The sequence below is a fragment of the Eimeria acervulina genome, genomic scaffold (genome assembly GCF_000499425.1).
Source record: "Eimeria acervulina Houghton genomic scaffold, Eah_scaff450, whole genome shotgun sequence".
Taxonomy (NCBI): Eukaryota; Apicomplexa; class Conoidasida; order Eucoccidiorida; family Eimeriidae; genus Eimeria; species Eimeria acervulina.
Genome location: NW_013549797.1, coordinates 1 through 22,124, shown reverse-complemented (window position 1 = coordinate 22,124; position 22,124 = coordinate 1). Strand labels below are relative to the sequence as shown.

The 22,124-nt window shown below is 35.3% G+C and overlaps 4 protein-coding genes across 4 annotated transcripts; 3 read left to right on the top strand and 1 right to left on the bottom strand.

Annotated features, from left to right (window-relative positions):
- Positions 1-10,480: 10,480 nt before the first annotated feature.
- On the top strand, positions 10,481-14,536 carry EAH_00038940 (U4/U6 small nuclear ribonucleoprotein, putative; the record flags this gene model as incomplete). The annotated part of the gene is made up of 5 exons (XM_013395406.1): positions 10,481-10,839; positions 11,259-11,987; positions 12,606-12,766; positions 13,323-13,402; positions 13,745-14,536. 5 exons carry the CDS (start codon positions 10,481-10,483, stop codon positions 14,534-14,536), a joined length of 2,121 nt encoding a protein of 706 aa, XP_013250860.1.
- Positions 14,537-16,964: 2,428 nt separating this feature from the next.
- Positions 16,965-17,829, bottom strand: EAH_00038930 (Ubiquitin-like protein 5, putative; the record flags this gene model as incomplete). Its single annotated transcript, XM_013395405.1, has 2 exons — positions 16,965-17,080; positions 17,724-17,829. 2 exons carry the CDS (start codon positions 17,827-17,829, stop codon positions 16,965-16,967), a joined length of 222 nt encoding a protein of 73 aa, XP_013250859.1.
- A 701-nt stretch (positions 17,830-18,530) lies between these two features.
- Positions 18,531-19,861, top strand: EAH_00038920 (hypothetical protein; the record flags this gene model as incomplete). The annotated part of the gene is made up of 4 exons (XM_013395404.1): positions 18,531-18,587; positions 18,739-18,935; positions 19,064-19,101; positions 19,356-19,861. The coding sequence occupies 4 exons, from the start codon at positions 18,531-18,533 to the stop codon at positions 19,859-19,861; spliced, it is 798 nt and encodes a 265-aa protein (XP_013250858.1).
- Positions 19,862-20,335: 474 nt separating this feature from the next.
- Positions 20,336-21,917, top strand: EAH_00038910 (hypothetical protein; the record flags this gene model as incomplete). The annotated part of the gene is made up of 2 exons (XM_013395403.1): positions 20,336-21,625; positions 21,909-21,917. Coding segments are annotated over 2 exons (1,299 nt in total), but the record flags the coding sequence as incomplete, so codon positions are not given.
- Positions 21,918-22,124: the final 207 nt, after the last annotated feature.

Sequence of the window (22,124 nt, the reverse complement as noted above, 5' to 3'; positions counted from 1 at the left end):
ATATATATATATATATATATATACAAGTAGATGCATCTACTTACTTTGTTTCGTCGCATTATTTATTGCTGTTTTCCCCCTTTTCAGGTATCTGATCGTCAACTCAGCAGCGTTGAGTTCAGCAGTGCTGTTAACAGCAACAAGAACGATGGTGCCGGACTTTGGGCAGCCTTACCGCCCCTATCTTCTGCTAGCTGCATTGCCAGGGGTTATTCAGTTTTGTCTTTGTTTATTTTTTCGCGATTCTGCTTCTTTGGAGCCTCCGCAGAGCCTCAGCGTTCTGCGTCGATGTCCGCCTCTAACAGTAATTGAATTTCGTATCTTTTCTTATCTTTTCTTCTTTTCTTCATTTGCACTTATTTCTTTTGCTGCACCTTCTCCCTCTTTGAAAGACCCTCAAGCAAGTCTGTCAGTCGCCCCGCCTTTGGCGTTTTCTTGCGATTTCTACTCTCGTATGGGCAGGTGAACATACACCTGAATTTATATACATACTATATATAATATATATAAAATATATGATATATATGATATAGAATATGTATAGATATATGTATATTATATGTAATATATAAAATATATAGTAAAATACATTTAATATATATAATATTAAAGAATATATATAATAATACAGATATGTTATATATAATACATCTATAATTATATATTTGCTTCATCTACTTCTGCTGCTTTTATTTTCAGGCGTCGGCAGCATCTTAAGGTATGAATATCAGCAATCTTTTTTTTATTTACTAGAGACAATCGCACTGATGCATGCATGCAGACACTTTGGGAGTACATTTCCGAAGAGCTTCACTCGCTGCAAGTTGATTTGCAATTGTTTATTGATTTTCTTTTTCTTTTTACTTTTCTTCTTGCCCTCGTTGCTTCGGGTGTATACGCAGCTACTTCCTCTCAAGCCCCCTTTGAACTCGTCTTAGCTGCCAACCCGCTCGTCATTACTTCTTTTCTTCCTTTTGCTTCGCCTGCTATACACGCACACAACTGCGATACTTACACCCTCCTCACCATTGTAAGCTCCTAATGCTGCTGCTGCTGCTGCTGCTGCTCGTGCCGCTGCTCCTGCTACTGTTGCTGCCACTGCTCACGTTGCAGCTGATGTTGCTGCTGCTACTGCTGCTAGTCCTGCTGGTGCTTCTGCTGCCGCTGCTTTTGCTGCTGCTGCTGTTGCTGCTGTTGCTGCTGTTGCTTTTGTTGATTTTTTGCAGGGTTATAAATGATACTGCGTGCAGACGCAATAATAAAAAGATTCAATAATATATTAATGTAATATGTTATTATAATCAGTATATTATATATATATCATTGTATTTGAATTTAATATATATTTATTTATGGATGTCTTCAGGGAAGTCTTATCTCTGCGTCGTCGATGTTTGTACTGGTGAGTAAACAACTGTTTAATTTATTTGGTTTAATTAATTTCGCTTCCTAAATTTAATTTATATTACTATTTAATCGATTTAATTAATGCTTTACATATTTAATTTATGCAAATAATCTTTTTGATTAATTCAATATATTTACTGAATTTCCTCATTTACTTTATTCTTTTACTTCCTTTGATTTATTTGTACAATTAATATACTTAATATAAGTAGTTTAGTTTATTTATTTAATTAATTAATTTAATTAATTATTCAATTAATTTAATTAATTTATTTATTAGGGTTTATTTCCTTCTCTCGCTGGCGCTGTTTGCGGCGTTGCAATTTTTACGCTCGGCGAAATAATTTGGGCGCCGCGTTTAATCGAATTGTCTGTGATGGTAAGCATTCATCTTTTAATTATATTTATATTTATTTATATTTATATTTACTTATATTTATATTTATTTATACTTGTGTTTATACTTGTATTTATTTTGTTTTTACTTAATTGTATTTATCTTCGTTGTATTTGTGTTTCTTTTTCGTTTATTTGTATTTCTTTTTCTCTAGTTTTATTTACGTTCCCTTGTTTTTCTTTGATTAATATTTCTTTTCTTTCTTTTTCTTCGATTTATATCTCTCTTTTCTTTCTGATCTGTCTTTGATCTGTACAACTGTTTGTTTGTATATATATTTGTTTCTTATATTTGTACTTGCTTGTTTATATTTGTTTTTGTGTTTATTTGTATTTGTTTGCCTATTTTAAAACAAAAATATATTATATATATTTTTGTTTATATTTATATTTATCTTCAATTAATTTTTAATCTCTTCTCCGTTTGTTTCAGGTCGGCGAGGAGGGCAGCGAAGGCACAGGTAAATAAATATTATTTACTATAATTTAGATTAAACAAATAATAACAATTAAATAAACTATTATTATTTAAATTAAACAAACAAAACTGTATTCAAATGTTTGAAGTGATGGCGCTCTCTGCAATTCCCCGATACACCGCGCGGCTGATGGCTGGCGCTTCCTCGGGTTATTTGCTACGAAAGTTTTGTAAGTTTTTGTAATAAAACATCAATAAAAAATTAATTTTTTTGATTTTAATTCTTTATTTATTATTATTATTGTTATTTATTTATTCTTTTGTCCGTTTTTTCTTCTTTCTGCAGGTAGCGACGCTGGGCACTGTACAGACGGCGGAGCGGTGTGGCGGTGGATAGGGGGGTTTGCATGTAAGACTTCTCGCTGAAATTCGAGAAAACAAAATAAAATAAAATCAACAACAATTGTTTTATTCATAAATTAATAACGAAATTAATTGATTTCCGCTTATAAAACTCTCTATTTTGCTATCCCGTTTCACTTTCTGCTGTCTGCAGTGCTGACGCCTCTCGCCCTCACCGCGTGCAAATCAATGCTAAATATTCGTAAGGAGGATTTAATATTGTTCAAACAATTTGCAGCTAAAGACAATATATTTCCGGTGTACGTACAGCCCACAAACTCCCCGGTGGTGCTAGCAAAGTGACGGCTTATCAAGAAGAAATATTTAAACCCTTACACGATCCAGAGGGCCTCTGAAGGTGATTATAGAGGAATAAACAAAAGAAAGATAAAATAGAGTTTAAGCGAGATAACAAGGAAAGAAAACAGACCATCAAAATAATACACCAACAAACACACGTACAGCATCAACGACACACAACAAACACCCAACCTAAGAAATACAGACAACTCTAGAGCAATTGAAATGCAGCAGCAGCAGCAAATGCAACAGCAGCAGCAAATGCAACAGCAGCAGCAAATGCAGCAACAGTAAATGCAGCAGTTGTGTTTTCTCTAATTGTTTATATTTTGTTTGTTTTTGTCTGAATAATAAATGAATTTCTTACAAAAAACAAATAAAGAAAATTCTCTTCGTGGAATTCAATGAAGAGATAGCCACCCAACTTGTGTTAATAATGCAATTTAAATTTATTCGATTCTTTTCTGTTTATCTTTGATTAAAAAATTGAGTTCAATTGTCTTTGCCGTTTAATTCATAGTTTTATTTCTGTTTATTTTCAGTTAATTAGAGCATTCGCCTTCCTATTTTCATTTGTTAGCGTTTTAATTAAATGCTGCATATATATGTAAAGATATACATATATGCGCATATATACATGTATATATATATGCTTATATATATATATAGCTGTTATATCTATATATATATATATTACTTATTTATTTTCACTTGAATTTAATGGTATGTAGATATATGCATACATATATTTATTTTCGCTTTAATGTTTTATATATATATATATATATACATATGCATATATATATATATATATTGACTTGAACTTAACGTATTATATAAATAGATATAAAAATAGATATAAATATATATATAAATATATAAATATATATATTTATTTAAATTTAAATAAAATATTTTAAGATTGTTGGTTGGTTGTCGCGCTGTCTTGAAGTTGTTTGCCTAGCGTACTGTGCACTGCGGTATACTGCACACAAAAGAAACGAAGAAAATTTTCATTGATTTGTTTATTTTTATTAACTTAAATCAATATATAATTATTTCTTCATTATGTATATATATATACTTGGGTTCGGTGCTTGTTTATTTGTTAACTGCATATTTGTTTTTATATTTAAAATACTTAAAAAGTATTATACATATATATATGTATATATATATATATACATATATATATATACATATATATATATATGCATATATATATATGTAAACATTACGAGAATAATAATAATTACAGAACCATAATAATATTCATAGTACAATAAAATTTCTACATATTTTTATTTTATAATAATATATAGCGATGCCTACGATAATATTATAATAATATAATAATCGAATTACAGTAATAGCAGTATTAGAATGCAGCTACATTTATACATACATGTTCAATCTATATATATGTATATATAATATATATATATATATACATATATATATATATATTTTTGTTGTGTGCGGTGAGGGATAATGAAAACAGAATTGGTGTTTAATGAAAATTTTTATTATAACGGCGATCATTATTAAAATAAATATTCTTATTAGTATTTATTATTGTTATTGTTATTCTTAAACGTATATTATTTATTTTCATCTGTCTACAAGCATTATTATTATTATAAGACATGAATTAAACAAAAGCTTCACCTGATTAAAACGTCTGTCTACAATTATTATTATTATTACTATTTATTGTTATTATTATAATTAATATTTTTATAAATAAAACAGAAATGAATAGATGAAAAGCTTCACCTCACTAACACATCTGTCTAAAACCATTACTATTATTATAATTACTATTATTTATATTAATATTATAATTAAAATAGAAATGAATAGATGAAAAGCTTTACCTTATTAACACATCTGTCTACACAACTACTTTCTCCTGCTTCAAGTGTGTCGCTCTTTACTCCGGGTATACACCGAGCCCAGCATGTGTTTTGCATCCTGAAGTTAAACAAAAAAAGAAGAAACAGAGGTTAAATCAAGATAAGTAATAAGCTGTGTAGACGTACTTGAGTGCCATTACTATAAACATAAACAGACACAGGTGTACAGACAAATAATTTATTTCTAGAAAAGAAGTTGAAATAATTAAAAAAGAAGCGAAGTACACACGCATGGAGTCAGCACCATCTTCTTTTTTATCAATGCTTAACCCGTAAAGATAAATATAAAAACTGCATTGTTATTCTATTTAAATGCAGAAGAAAAGGAGAAGTAAAGCGTTATTCTGCTTAAATGCATAATAAGAAGAGATATGAAAAGATATATTTGTTCCGTTTAATTGCAGGAAAAGAAGAGAAGCAAAACAGAATTTGCTCTGTTTAAATGCAGAAGAAAAAGAGAAGAAAGATTATATTTACTCTGTTTAAATGCATAAGAAGAAGAGAAGAAGAAAAAAATTATAAACACACACACACACCTTCTATACATATCGCTAAGGCCTAACAATTCCACAACTGCGGTTTGAGCGGGATCAGCAGCGCCTTCTGCAGACATTTTGTTTTCTTTGTAAAAAATACTAAAACATAATTAAAATATATTTTATTTAAATTTAAATTTCAAAAAAAAGACAGAGAGTCCCTGCAAAAAATAACATCTACCATGCGGGGCTGAAGCAGGGCCCCGTGGGGTGTATACGCAGCTTTCTTGCGTGTAAGTATTAGAAAAAAAGAGAAAAATAAAAGAATTAATTTATATTATAAATAAACGGCTTTTAATTTCTTATTTTAGAGTTAAAAGGAAGGAAAAAAGTTTTATTTTCCACTCACTTTCTCTTAAAGTTTTTCTTTATGCATGCATGCATATCGCGAAGCTTTCATTCTTTTTTTCGTTGAGTTGTTTGATTTTTTTGATCTTCTTCTTTGAATTTTTTTCTTTTCTCTTTTTTATTTATATTTTATTCTATTTGAAGTGCAAGCCGCCTTCATTCATCATAACGCATGCATTTATTTGGGTCTGCTTCCCTCTGTTTGCTGCCTTTGAGGTGTATGTACACCGCAGGCATATCGGCGGCTCGCAGTTCTTTTCTTCTGAAAAATCTCCATTATTTTTAAAAAACTAACGCGTAAGATGACGGCTAAAACGCAGAAGGAGGCAAAACTGCGTTCGACTTCTGCAGGGATTAGCGACAAAGAAAATAAAAAAACAAAAACAAAAAACATTAAAATTAATGCAGATTCATCTGCCAAGTCTTTAAAGGAAGCTGCCGTTGCTGCAGCCTCCACTTCTCCCTCAAGTCGTGCTATTAACAAAAAAGAGAAGAAGAAAGCAGCAGCAGCAACAGCAACAGCAGCAGATTCATCTCTTAAACCGCAGCAAAGCAGACTCAAAGCCCCCAAAGCAGCGAAGCCCAACAACAAAAAAGGTGAAAAGGAGAAAATAAACAAAAAACATAAAAGTAGCAAAGCCACAGAAAATGCTTCAGCAGATACTGCAGCCTCTGATGGTGTTGAAGCTTCAGCAGCAACAGCAGCAGCAACGGGATCAGATAAAGCAGCAGCAGCAGCAAGTGCAGCAGAAGCAGGAGAAGGAGGGCGTGCGAATAGGAATAGGAAGCGGGTTTCAGGCTCTGCAAGGGTTTTAAAAGAAGAAGAATCAAAGAAGTCAAAAGAAAAGAAAAGAAAAGAAAAGAAAGCATTAGCACGAAGAGGTGTACTCTACGTCGGTCATCTCCCCGATGGGTTTATGGAGTATCAGCTGAGAGCTTTCTTTAAACAGTTCGGAGGTATTTGTAGTGTTCGTTTATTTCGAAGTGTAAAGACAGGAAGAAGCAAAGGCTATGCATTAATTGAATTTGCATTAAAAGAAGTAGCTGAAGTTGCTGCACAAACTATGAACAACTATCGTATGTTTGGGCGTACATTGGTGTGCAGAGTAATTGATAGAAACACCGTACACCCGCACGTCTTCAATCAAAAGAAGAGAGTAATAGGGCCGTATAGACAGATCCTTGCAGCAAGAAGAGAAGCAAAAAAACACAATAAACCTGATGGTACTAGACCCTCTGCTAGGGGAGTGGAGGCTGTTGAAGGAAAATTAAAAAAGAAAATGCAGAAACTTAAAGAAATGAACATTGAATATGAAATGCCGACCCTAGGAGAAGCCAAAACACAAGGAGGGCATCTAAAAGAGTGGATAAGGCGAGAGAAAGAAGAGAAGAAACAAGAAAAAAACAATAAACAAACGAAAAACAATTAAATGCCACGTACAAATAAAAGAAAAATTGAAAAATAAAAAAATACCCAAGGAAAAAGCTGCATGTACACCTGAATTGTAAGATGGAGAATGAGGGTAAATATAATACAATTAAATGATTGTTGAAAAATGTTTTATATATTTATTTAAATATTTATTAATTTAAATGTTTATTTCTTCTGCAATTATGAAGTCTTCAGCCATTAAATTACGCCTTCCTTCATCTACGACAAATTCAGCAGTTTCCTCAACGCAACAGAAATATCTTTTTAATGAAATATTTCAGCTACATCCATTAAATGTGTATATATAATTATATATATGTATCTGTATATATATCTGTATATAATATATATACAGATATATATGTATGTCTACATATACATATGCATATCTATATGTATGTATATGTCTGTACATATATATATATATATATATATGTACTGGCGCCTTTAATCCGACGGAATATGTCTCTTGAAAAAACAACTCTTGAAGGGTATTGATTTGGGGGCTGGGGTATATGAACAACTCTAACCAAATTAAATATATATTTTACTATTATATCTGTATCTATATCTACAAATATATATATAGACACCCTAAATTATATAACTAAGGCGAACGGATAAGAGATTAGTTGATAGAAGAAAGCAATAGAAGTCAATGCACTTCAAACACAACAGATGCAAATCCCGGTCTTACCAACAGCCACTGAAAACTCTAAAAAAAAAGTTTTATATATGCGTATATATATATATATACATATATGTATATATATATATATATATCTGTTGTCTATATTACCCTGTTGATGTATATATATATATATATTTTAACATATTTGCATAAAGCAACGAAAACCAACAACAATTCAGAAAAAATGAAGAAGAGGTTTTCTTCGGCTTGTCCTCCTGTGTAGCGCCACCAAACATAATAATAAGAAGAGCAAACAACGAATTAACATAATTAATTAATTAATTAATTATTTAATTAATTATTATTATTTCTTTTAAGTTTCCTCCTCTGCCGTCCAGAAAGTCTGCGAGGCGATTTTGTACGTCTGCGGGCAAACGTAAGGCTTCAGCTGAACGCACACACAAATATATAAATAAATAAACAAATAAATAAATAAACAAATAAGTAAATAAATATATATATATATATGTATATATATATATATATATACACCTATCCATATGTACATTAAATATAGATATACAGGAAGTAAATGCAGCAAATATACACTTGCGAATACAGATATATATATAATTAAGTAAATAAACATATATATATATGTATATATATATATTGGAGAAAGAGCAAGAGGTAGATTCTGCAAAACAAGAAGAAAGAAATAAAAGACAAAACGACAAAACCAAAACAAACAAAAACAAAAAAATCTAAAAAAGAATTTCGTACCGGGAAATCCTGCAGATTTGGGAAATGATATTTAGGGACTAACATCGAATTAATCAAGAAAAAACCTAAGACAAAAAATAACAATATAAACATATATATATATACATAAACTGTATATTATATATATACATATATATATATATTTATTTATTTATTTACTTATTTATATGTATGTATATGTGTGTGCATTGCTTGTTTGTGTGTATTTTCATGTGCGTAAAGAATACTTCCGTCTAAAGGCGTAAACCCATATACGCGAGTTGTCGTTGAAAATAAAAACAAATTACAATCAAAACAAATGAAGAGCGAAGAAGACCGCTGGGGTGTATCGACTCTGCTACAGCCAGTGAAGAGCACTGAAATAAATAAAATTTGTCGGTGGCTTAAAACCCCTCAATTCAAATTCGACAGAAAATTGGTGTAAAGACACCTTGAAGCTGCATACAGTGCATGCGCGTGCAGACATTAATGCATGCATGCCGTACCTTTCTTTGTATGTTTTCCTAAACCGACGGCTCCGAAACCCTTTTTAAAACCCACAGGCGCAAACTTTGCAATCAAAGGGCCTCGGCCTTTGCTGGGCCCCATCTGCAGCAGAAACACTTGTTTAAAAAAACCAATTAGATGCAACACTAAAGAAAGCGATATTCACACAAACAATTCCTCATATCATAAACATTGAACAACAGTGGATGACGTTGATGAGGAAACGAACACAAAACTCGCGCAGACTCCCCACTACCAGTTGCTGGACGATTAAATCTAATTTCTGAAATTGCTGAAATTGACTCGTTTGATATAAACCCACGTACCAAACCACAACACAACACAAGACAACACAAGATATTACAACAAACACAGCGGCATTTTAAAGAATTTGTTTTCTTAAGAGAGTCATTAAGACGGACCTTCGCGAGTCGAACAGCCGAAGGGCGCAGCCAACATAAGGAATTTCCTGGGGATGGTGTAGGGCTTTGCGCTGCATTTTTTGGTATCTTTTGAGTGGAAACCTGCTTTAAAATGTCGTCGAACTTCGATTTCCAGGTGTAAGTTGAAAACGAAGGGGTATTTAATTGTCCTAATGAGGAAGAACTCGCAAAACCATGCAGCTTTCCAACTGAAAAAAGAAAATTTGAACACCGATTACCAAAACCCAATTCTGAGGTGTACATACACCTGGAGGATTTTGAACAATTTTGCAAAACGCTCGGCGCTGAGGGCCGGCAGTTTGCTGCCGCGTGTAGAATTCGCGGTGCAATCATCTTTTAAGCATTATTTCATAATGAAAAACAAAGAAAATTGCAATTGTTTTATTCATTTATTAATATTTTCTTGGCGGTCGACTCCCGCCAATAGCGGGAAACTCGGAACAAACAGCGGGAACAATGAGCTGCAAATCGAACAAGCTCAAGTGGAAATATGGCGAATTTAAAGTCTGAATCTTTACTATTTAATTATATAACTCTATCATTACCTTTTTTAAGGGCAGCATTTTTTCGGGGCTTTCCACCGCATGCAAATACGCGAATTGGCTGCCATTCTGTAGCGCATGCAAAACCCTTTCCCCCCCTTGAGAGAATGCCTTGCGTTTAAAGGTAGCGAGCAAGGTATTAACTTCTTAGCCTCTTTTGGTCTACCATTCTGGGGACCGGGAGTTTTGTTGGATTTATTCAAAGAGGCATTTCTTTACTTCTTCTCTCACTTTCAGAGGGCACCGGCCTCGCCGCGTCTGCTGCGGCGGGCTCTTTGATTGTTTTATTTCAAATTTGTCGCCTTCTTCCTCGCTTGTTTTGATCTACACAGATCTCCCGCAGTGCACACGACACTCCCAACAGCAGCAGCAGCAGCCCCGGTCGCTGGCGCAGCAACATCAGCAGCAGCAGCAGCAAGAACAGCAGCAGTTGCTCTGCAATGGCTGACCCTTCCAGCCGCCCTACTCCCCCCGGGGTAGGAGGGGTGAAGTCCCCTGCGGGTTCAGAGGAGAAGAAATCTCATTTATACTACGGGAAAATAACACAAACTTGTGATGCTGCAGCAGCAGCAGTTTTGGAAGACGGCCCTATCGGCAGCAACACCTCCCCAGCAGCAGCAGGAGCAGCAGGAACAGCAGCAACAACAGCAGCTTCAGAAGCAGCAGAAGCAGCTGTAGCTGCAGCAGAAGAAAACAACCAACATGCAGAGAGACTGAAAGCCTTTCAAATGCAGCAAACCGCAACATCCTTCAAAACTGTCGCTCCTACGATTGATGCTGAAGTTCGAGATGCCCTCAGGTGACACAAATGTGTTATTTTAATTTTTTTAAGTTTGTTTGTTTGTCTTTTCTTTTATTATTCTCCTTTTGCCGTCTGTCTTCTGCTCTTCGCCTCTGCCTCGAGCTCTCCTATCAGCTTGTTTATCCGTTTTTATATTTTTACTGCTTTGTTTGTTCATTAAGTGTCTTATATAATTATTGTTTAATTGTATATATATTTGCTATACATTTTTCTTTATATATCAGTTTAACTATTAATACATTTCTATTTACATTTACGATAAAATCTTTGTTTACATTTATACTTGTAATTATATATATATGTATATATTTCTATCTACGCTTACACATATATATGCATTTATATTTATATTTATATTTATATTTATATTTATATTTATCTATGTTAATAGAGTTACTATGATTTGCTGATTGCAGACGCATGGGAGAGCCGATGACTTTGTTTGGCGAAGGCCCCTTTGAGCGTCGGTCGCGTCTAAAGGCGCTGCTAGCAGAAGGCCGTACTATTCCTGATGCTGCTGCTGCTGCTGCTGCTGCTGTCAGTACACCGCAGGTGCTGCAGCCTGCTGCACGGGTGATAGCAGTGCGGAAGCCGCAACCTAAGGCAGAGGAGGCGGAGCAGCAGCAGCAGCAGCAGCAAGACGAAGCAGCAGCAGAAGAAGAAGAAATTGAAGGGATATTCTACACAGAAGGTAGCAGCAGTTTGCTGCACATGCGACGTCTTCTTGCTGCTGATAGTATTAAAGCAGCACAGCAGCGCCTACCTCAGGAGCAGCTGTACAGACAGCATGTGAAGAAGCTGCAGCACGAGCGCTGTCTATCTGCTCTTCCTCACAACAGCCCTATCATTGATATGCATTTTTTTAACAAATATTTGCAGCATAAACTTAGTCTTTCTGCTTCTGTCATTGGAGATGAGAGACCTCTCACCTGCTGCAAGTTCGCTCCTTCATGTCCTATTGCTGCGGAAGCAGCAGCAGCAGCAGCAGCAGCTGCTGCTGCTGCTGCTGCAGAAAGAGGTGCCGACACAGCTGCAGCAGCGGAGGAGGAAAGCAGCAGCAACCACGACCACAGCAACACCAGCAGCAGCAGCAGCAGCAGCAGCAGCAGCAGCAGTTATTTAGGGTCGTTAATAGCTACTGCTTCGTGGGGGGAAGCAATAAAGCTTTGGAGGCCTGCTGATGGTCGCTTGCTGCTGCAGCTAAAGACGCATCAAACTCGCGTCCATTCACTCGCCTGGCGGCAGCAGCACTCCACCGTATGTTCAATCAAACCCTGCACTTGTTTGCTCGTATTCGAATTTATAATAATATTATTTATTATTATTATTATTGTTTTTATTATTATTATTATTGTTAGGAGTAGTATTGTTGTTAGTGTTGTTATTATTGTTATTTTCGTCTATATGTTGTTAGTATTGTTGCTATTATTATTATTATTATTGTTATTAAATTATAATTATATTAATGATGAGGGGCTTAGGAGGCGTTTTGTTTGTTGTTGTGCAATGTGTGCGGAGTTTGATGTTGGTAGGATAAAAAAATACAGATAAAGAATAATATAATAATCATAATAGTTATAATAATAATAATAATAATAATATTAGCAACAGTGAAGATAATAACAGTGACAATAATATCTAATAAAATATAATATAATATAATATACTATAATATACTATACTATACTATACTATACTATAATATAATATAATATATATATATATATATGGCTGTGTTCGTTGCAGAGTTTGTTACTGGCCAGTGGATCTGCGGATTCGTCGATTTGTTTGTTTGACGTCGGGCGTTTAGCGCGGGGAGGTGCTGCTTCTTCTTCTTCTCTTGCAAATGCTTCTTTTAAATTGTTAGTAGCCAGACTAAAGGGGCATGAAGACAGAGTTAACCGCGTTGTCTTTCATCCCTCTGGTAAAGCACACACTTACACTCATCCTGCTGCTGCTGCTGTTGTTGTTGCTGCTGCTGCTGCTGCTGGTTCTGTTGCTGCTGCTGCTGCTGTTGTTGTTGTTGCTGCTGCTGCTGCTGGTTCTGTTGTTGCTGCTGCTGCTGGTTCTGTTGCTGCTGCTGGTTCTGTTGCTGCTGCTGGTTCTGTTGCTGCTGCTGCTGCTGCTGCTGCTGGTTCTGTTGCTGCTGCTGCTGCTACTAATTGTGGTGTTGCGGTGGTTGTTTATTATTTAGTATTGTTTGTTTGTCTGCATTAATTAATTAATATTTATTTGGTATTGTATATTAATTATATATTTATTTCTATTATTTATAGTATACCTGTCTGGTGCGTCTATTTATTTATTATTTATTTTTGTTTGTTAAATAAAAAATATAGTATGATAATAATTTTTATATATATTTATTTGCATTTTCAAGCTGATTATTTATCAACATGCTTGATGATTAAATTAGTTAATGAATAACTAATTAATTAATTAATTAATTAATTAATTAAATTTATTTATTTATTTGTTAGGGCGTGTCTTGGCGTCTACTTCACACGACGAGACGTGGCGACTTTGGGATGTCGAATATCAAAAAGAAATACTGCTGCAGGTAAATAGCTGTTTATTTATTTATTTATTTATTTGTTTGTTTGTTTGTTTGTTTATTTATTTGTTTGTTTAATTATTTGTTTTTTTGTTTGTTTATTTGTTTGTTTGCTTAATTATTTGTTTGTTTGTTTGGGTTTTGTCCGTTGGGTTTTATGTTTTTTCGTTTGTTTTCGCTGTATTTTTCTGTTTCTCTCAAATATATATATATATATATATATATACATCTATGAGGTGTTGTCTATAATGTATATATATATATATATATATAGATAAATAAATAAATAAGCACAATAAGCAAGTAAAATAAACTAAGGAAATGCTTAACTGTTTGTTGTGCGTGTAGGAGGGTCATTCGTGCGGTGTATACGGCATCTGTTTTCATCCAGACGGCTCTTTAGCAGCAACAGCAGATATATCAGGATTAGTAAAAATAACAGATGTACGAGTAGGCAGAGGAGTAATAGATATAGCAGGGCATGTTAAGCAAGTAGTTGGGGTGTCTATACACCCTATTTGTGCAAACTGGCTAGCAACAGGGTCTCAAGATAATTGTGTAAAGCTGTGGGATCTAAGAAAGACATCATCAGCATCTTCTGCTGCTGCTGCAGCAGCAAAAGAGAAAGGAACGACAGCAGCAGTATGCAATTCAACGCCTCTTTTAACTATTCCTGCTCATACAAAGATGCTGACGGAGTGCATGTTTGAAGCTGTTAAAGGGAGGTGCCTATACACCGCAGGATTCGATGGATTAGTTAAAGTCTGGTCTTGCACAGACTTCTCTCTTCAAAAGAGTTTACCGGCACATGACGGTAAAGTAATGGGTATTGATGTCTTTATCCCTGATGATTCAAACAGAATTTGCAAACAAGAGGCCGATGAATCGCATGCAGCAGCAAACAGCAACAGCAGCAACAGCAGCAACAGCAGCAACTGCAGCAGCAAAGGAGAGAGGGGTGTAGAGGAAGCAGAGAGTATTGATAATAATATAGGCGGAGGCGAGGTTATTGCAAGTGCAGGGTTTGATCGCACCTGGAAGCTGTGGCATTGCAGCGGGGTGTATAGACAGCGAGAGACGCGGGAACTACTACTTCAAAAATACTCCGAGGGTGCTGTTAAGGCTGCAGAAGATAATTAAAATATTTAACTCAATTCAAGTATATTAAGACAAATCTTATTTATTATTATTTATTTATTATTCTTCAACTTCTCCTTTTTTACTGCATGCTCTCTGTCTCTGGCTCTCTCTCTCTTTCTTGCTTTCTACCTCTAGTGCTGTATATATATTATATATAAAATATATTATTTATTTTATATATTATATAATATATGATATATATACAATATATATTATATATTATATATTTATATATTATATACTATTTTATATATTATATACAATATATACATATTGTATATATGGTGTATAATATATTGTATATAATATATATTATATATCTCTCTCCTTATTATTTATTATTCGTTTAAATTTGCTTTGAGTCTCTTAGCAATTCTTTTTCTTCTTTCTTCATTTTAAGTTTTTCTCTTTGCATCGACTTTGTTATTTCTCGCCGTCTTTCAGCAACAATAACAATAATAATAATTAGTAATAATAATAATAATTAGTAATAACAATAATAATAATTAGTAATAATAATAATTAGTAATAAAAATAATAGTAATTTAAAAAATTAATAATAAAATTAGGAGAGGGCGGCGTAGAGACGAAGAGAAGATTTTGTTTTGCATGCACGAAATAAACGTGCAGCTTCAATAAATATTTTCTAGCGAAGGCAACAAGAACATATATAATATAAATATATATATTTATCTATACAAATATATATATATATATATGTATTTAAATAATATTTTTAAAGAGAAATAACACTCTGCAATTGCTGCAGGGTATATACAGACTCGAAGAAAAGAAGAGAAACAAACAAAAGGCTGATTAAAAGTTTGTTCTCTAACTATTTTATTATTATTCAAAGGCATTAAAGAACTAATAATAAATACATCTAATTAAATTAATTCGATTAAAATAAAATAATTTAATTATTTTAAATTAATTCTTTTTATTTGTTTTTTCTATCAATTCTTCTGTTGTCGGCAGACAACAAAGACAACAAATTGAGAAGAAAAAAGAGAGGCATCAGCAATAAAAAAATAATATATTTATTTATTTTTATATTTTATCTATTTAATTATCTACTTCTACGGTTCTGTGAAGACGCCTCAACAACTGCATTCAAACGTCAAACAATTTCTTTTGATGTCTCTTTTGTTTTATTCTTTCTTTTCTTTCTTTCTTACTTTTCTCTAATTCTTCAGGTGTACGTACACCTAAAAAATAATAAAACAAAAACTGTTTAAGCGGACGATGATAAATTTCTTCAATTGTTTGTTAAGGGATTCAGAAATAAAAGAAATAATATAAATGCATAACACACAAAACAAAAAAATTAAACAAAGAGACATATTAGATATATATACAACAGTTAATCTTCGTGTCTGTTATAGAAGGATAGACAGCCTCGCTACAACTCTGCGTTACTCTATAAAGAGACTCAACATATATATATATATATATTATATATATATATATATATATTATATGCAGGTATACATGTTTATATGTACATATGCGTAGATTTTAATACTTAAATATGTTAATATACTCTGTATGTGGACTGTACAAATGTTCTTGTAAGTAATATGTACAAACATAAAATAAATAACTAAATAAGTATATATATATATATTAAATGCACATGTATTTATCTATCTATTTATCTACACAGAATATGATGAGAGGATATATATGCAGAAGTAAATAAGCGGGCTTTGAATAATAAAATATAAAAATATAAACATCTGGAGGCATCTCTCTACAATACATACTTCATAATTCGTACAGCAATAATATTATTATTATTATTGTTGTTGTGGTTGCTGTTGTTGTTGTTGTTGTTGTTATTTTCATAATCAGTAGAATTAGCAGTAGCAGTAGCAGCACTCTAGTAGCAAGTAAGATAAAGAGAACAATAAAAACTAAATATACAATAATCAGATAAACAAACCCTATAACAAACGCATGCAGGGAGCTGTCTGTACACCTGAAGAGTGAGAAAAATCTTTTTGATGCTTTGTACACCCTCTTTAACTTTTTCATGCGGCTGCTCTCTTCCTTTTGTTTCTTATTCTCTCTTATAACGTCGATTAAGTAATTGATTAGCGCTTATAAACATACAACAAAAAGAAAATAAAAGAAAGAGTATTTGTTTGTTATATTATTTATTATTCACGAAGCAAAAACCCTTTTGCTACAGTCCAGCAGAAGAATAATAACTTGAATAATAAACAAAAAGAAGCATTATGATATAAGTTGAATAAAAAATTGGGTGGTGAAGCTCTTGATAGTTTGCTGTCTTTAAGCTGCTGCTGCTGTGGGGTGTATAGACAGCTGGCCTAGGGTATAGTATATAGAGTATAAAGAGCAGCAGCAGCAGCAGCAGCAACAACAAGAGAGACAAAGGAAGTAAAGCAGCAACAAATAATATTAATTAATTATAATATAACTCTAAACCCATACCATCATGAATTTCGTAGTCTTCTAAAGTTATATGATCTTTATACACTGTATACCACTTCTGTATACGGATCTTATCAGGACGTGTACCTGCATATACACCCCAATGCAAACATATTTATTTAATATTAAACAAACTTTATTCACCCCACAATCAAAACAACTACGTCCACACCCTCACCCTCTACACAACAATGCAGCAAAATGTGCTGTGCATGCAACCAAAGGCAAATACTTCTATATGTATTATATTATAATATATATATGTATATATATATATTTAAATCGGGAGGAGCATTAGGGTGTAAATGCAGATTGTGGTGTACGAACATTGGGGTACAAAGGCAAAGTGCGGTGTATATACACTACGATATTTATTTACATTGAGTACATATTTACATTGTGTACATATATATATATATGTACATATATATATATACTGACGTGTCTATGAACACTGGGGTGTATATCTCCATTGCAGTGTTTGTATACTGCAGTGTACGTACACTAAAGTGTATGCGCATGCAGTGTTTGCATACTGCAGTGTACGTACACTGCAATGTATGTACTCTGCGCTGTATATACACTGCAACAAATGAAAACTGGGGTGTATATACACTGCAATATATGAAAACTGGGGTGTATATACACTGCAGCATACGAAAACTGGGGTGTATGTACGCTGGGGTGTATATACACTGGGGTGTATATATGCTGCATTATGAAAGCTTACCGCATTGCGCAGCAACAAGTTTCTTCAGGTCTCCTACGGTGTCGTCTGGGTTGCATTTAACTCGAATTTTGCGTCCAAGTCGATCGTTTAAGATGACTTCAATCATTTTTTTGAATTGAGGGAAAGCGCTCTTAAAAAGGAGAATCAGAGGCGATTATACACTTTTTAAGATAATATTTCGAGAGAAGAACTCAAAAATTAGCGCTAATTATACTTTTAATGACGCTTTCCATATGAATGAAGTCTAACAACTACCGTACCGCATGCAAACGCTTCTCCTCTGAGCGCGCATGGAAGCCGTTTATGAGCAGCGTGCCGCTTATGCCCGTTGGTGTCAATGAAATTAGTAAAGCTTTAAAGAATTATAAACGCAAGGACAAACAATTCCAATTTATATAAATATATATTGCTGTTCTTTGCTATATCAGCCTATTCAAAGCGTACATACACCCAAACTCTATCAACGGGCCCCGCAACTATTGATGGATGGACCGGAGTACTCAAGGCCGCCGAACCGGCGGGTAGATGAAGAGAAACGAAGTGTCTGAAGAGCAGCATTTTGAATGTTGATATTTTATCAACATTCTTGAAAGAAAAGGAACTAAATTCATCTTTGCCAACACTTTAAGGCTTTTTCATATCTTATTAAAGGCCGCTGTGTCTGTGCGAGATGCTGCGGGCGACGCGTTCTACTGGGGATGTCGCCCTGAGCTGCTTGTTGCATTTCCTGACGAAAAACCGACTTCTAGGGCTCCGACTTGCAAAACAACAGAAACCATTGAATAAATCAAAGTAGATCTACAAAAAATGCAGCGTTTCCATGGCAGATTCACAGCCTATGCGTCGGATCGGGAGGCACGGGCGGTCAGACTGTCGTGGAAACCTCTCCGTTTTTCACCGCTGTTTTTAATTCTTCTCCTTAGTTTCACTCTCCAAGTTGTCTGTAAACCAGGTGAGCGATTTTTTCTGCACTTTCGCGGTTTTCACCTCCCGCGGCGCTGGGGTGTATGGGCAGCTGACCACAGGATCTGATGAATGCATCATTGTTGATTTGTATGCCGGTGTTTCCATTGAAGAAAACCTGGAAAAGTGTTATAAAAACCAGCAGATCCGTTCATTAGTCTATAAATTGCCTCTTTATGACGGCATGCTGCCTCTTTTCCGCCGTTTTGCACTTCTTTCTTGTTTCCACTTCACAGCGTCAGAGATGCGGTGATCTCGGTGGAAACTGCGTTAATATCAGCAGAATGAGACCTCTCATGATTGAGAAATCTTCAGTTAAGTTGCAATTTCTCTGTTTTTTTCGATTGTGACCTCCTTTACTTTGCTTCAGAAGACAGATCCGATATACCCCTCCTCGATAGCGCTAAAGACCTAAGTAAGCCGACAACCACACAGATATAACAATAGAGGCATTTATTTTTCCTTTCTCTTCTTCTCTTTTCCTTCTCTTGTTTCTCTGCTCCCTCGATAGCCACCCAGCATCCATGCATATTCATCTATGCATATATGTATGTATGTATGTATCTATGTATGTAGTACGCTTTTCATACAAATATGAAACACTGCAGGCTATGGCCTATCACCCCTCCCCACTTATTGTATTATTATTATTACAATTATTTACTGCAGGTTTTCCTCCTCCGCCTCCTGCGCCTTCTTCATCAGATACACCGGAGAGCTCTAACAGCGCACCAAGCGGTAGCCCGAGCAACAGTGCAGAGACCAGCAACAAAGACACAGATCCATTAGATGATTGGCCTACAGAGTTTAGCTCAGATGAAGCAGAAGATGAAGAAAAAACAAATAGACGGCCTCTCGGTATCCCCCCTCTTATGCCGCTACCCCTTGGCGGAGGGGCTGCACGTACAGTGCGTTTCGGTGGATCTCTGATGCCTCCGCTTGTGCTTGAGGCAGCAAATGCTCGCGAAGTATCGCATGCAGCTCGTGAAGCAGGGTCAGCAGCAACAAAAGAAGCAACAGCAAAATCAGCAGCAACAAACGCAGCAGCAACTAAAGCAGCTACAAAAGCAGTCGCAGGTGTTGCTGCTGCTGCTGTTAGAGCGCGTCGAACCCTAAATACTTCTTCTCCTGCTGCACAACAAGAAAAAAATAATGAAGATAATAGTAAGTCTTAATCTTTAAATAAAAACAAACAAGACAGTGCTGGTGCTGCAGCAATAATTTAATTCAGCTGTCTCCTGCCCTTAGCGGCTTGTTCTTCTTCTTCGTATTTATATAAATAAAAATATATTATATAAATTAATTATTTGTCTGCATGCAGCGATGTCGATGGCTGTCCCTAGCAATCAACAAGCAGCAAGCCTTCTATGTATATAAATTTAATATATATATACTTATATATGTGTGTATATTTAATTAATTAATTAATTAATTAATTATAATTAATTGCATCTATTCATACACTTTGGGCAATAGAAGAACTGCTTACTTTGATTATTGCTGCCTTATTAATAAAACTAATAATAAAAATAATATTATTATTGCTTATTTTAATGCATTTGTATTTATATTATCCAACTGTACAGACACTGAAAAACCCGCCAGTGGATCTGAGGAAAAGAATGAAGTAAAAGACAACACGACAGCAGATGAAGAACAAACAAAAGAAGCAGCAGCAGCAGCAAGAAGCAACACCCCAAGACACAGCAGCAGCTAATGCTCCCACAGAGAAAACAACAGAAGAAGAAAATGCATCAGCAGCAGAAACAACAACAACAACAACAACGACAACAACAACAACGACAACAACAACAACAACAGCAACAACAACAGCAGCAGCAGAAGCAACAGAGGCAGCAGAAACAACAGCAGCAGAAACAACAGCAGCATCAGCAACAGCAGCAGAAACAACAGCAGCAGAAACAGCAACAACTACAACAACAACTACTACTACAACGACAACAACAACAACAACAACAACAGCAGCAGCAGCAGCAGCAGCAGCAGCAAACAGCGGGGGAGACAGCGTAGATATCCCTGCTGTCTTCCGCAGCAGCCGAAGACATCAGCAGCCTTACAGCCCTAAAAATGTTGAGACACAGCAAAGTAAAAAGAATAAAAAAACAACAAAAAGAAATAACGTAAGCGATAATAAACACTCAACAAACGCTGCAGCAGCAACAGCAACAGCAACAGCAACAGCAACAGCAGCACCAGCAACAGCAGCAGCAACAACAACAACAACAACAACAACAACAACAGTAGCAACAACAGCATCAACAGCGGCAGAATCAGCAACAACAGCAGGAGAAACAGCATCAGAAGGATCAGCAGGAGGAGCAGCAGCAGGTGCAGCAGCAGCAGGTGCAGCAGCAGCAGCAGCAGGTGCAGCAGCCGCAGCAGGTTCTAAACCGTCAACTGCACATACACCTGAAGACGATGCCTCCGCTTGGCCTCCACCTCCGCCTCCTTTACCTTCCAGCAGTTCCTCTCAAAACTCGCTGCACTCAGGGGGCTCCTTGAAGTCTCCTAAACAACCGACAGCAAACAGCGCTGAGACTGCATCTCATGCTGCTGCTGAATCCTCTGCTACGCAGTCGGTGACGTCTTCATCTACACCTGCACCTCCGGCAGCAGCAGAGGGGCCCCCTCCTCCTCCACCAGAGGGGCCCCCTGCAGCACCAGCAGCAGCAGCAGCAGCAGCAGCAGCAGCAGCAGAGAAGAAGAAGAAGCACCAAGAAGCAACAGCAGCAGCAGAGAAGAAGAAGAACCAAGAAGCAGCAGCAGAAGCAGAGAAGAAGAAGCAACAAGAAGCAGCAGCAGCAGCAGCAGCAGCAGATAAGAAGCCCCCAGCAGCAGCAGCAGCAGCTGAGGAGCATCGCCCGGCTGCAGCAGATGCAGAATCATCTTCGCCTGCTCCTGCAGTAACAACACAACTTGTGAGTATTATTATATTAACGGTAGCAAAACTAAATAAATAAATATATAAATAGATAAATAAACAAATAATAAATAAATAAATAAGCAAATGAATATAGCAATAAATAAATAAATAAACAAACGGATATATCAATATATAGATGAATAAATAAATGCACAAATAAATAGATAAATATATAAATATATAAATAAATAAATTTATTTAATTGCGTTTATTAAGCCGGACTTGGGCGGGAAATACAAATTTTTATTTTTGTGCTTTGTCTCTGCTTTGTGCTGCAGCTTGACGATGTGAGTTTGCTGCTGCATCTCTTTGTTTGCTGCTGCATCTCTTTGTTTGCTGCTGCTCTCTTCTCTCCACCCTTCTAATTGAAGGCAGCCGAGGGCTATTTGCACATTAGCAGCAGTAGCAGAAGCAGAAGCAGCAGCAGCAGCAGCAGCAGCAGCAGCAGCAGCAGCAGCAGCAGCAGCAGTATTTTTTGGGTTTGTGTTGTAGGA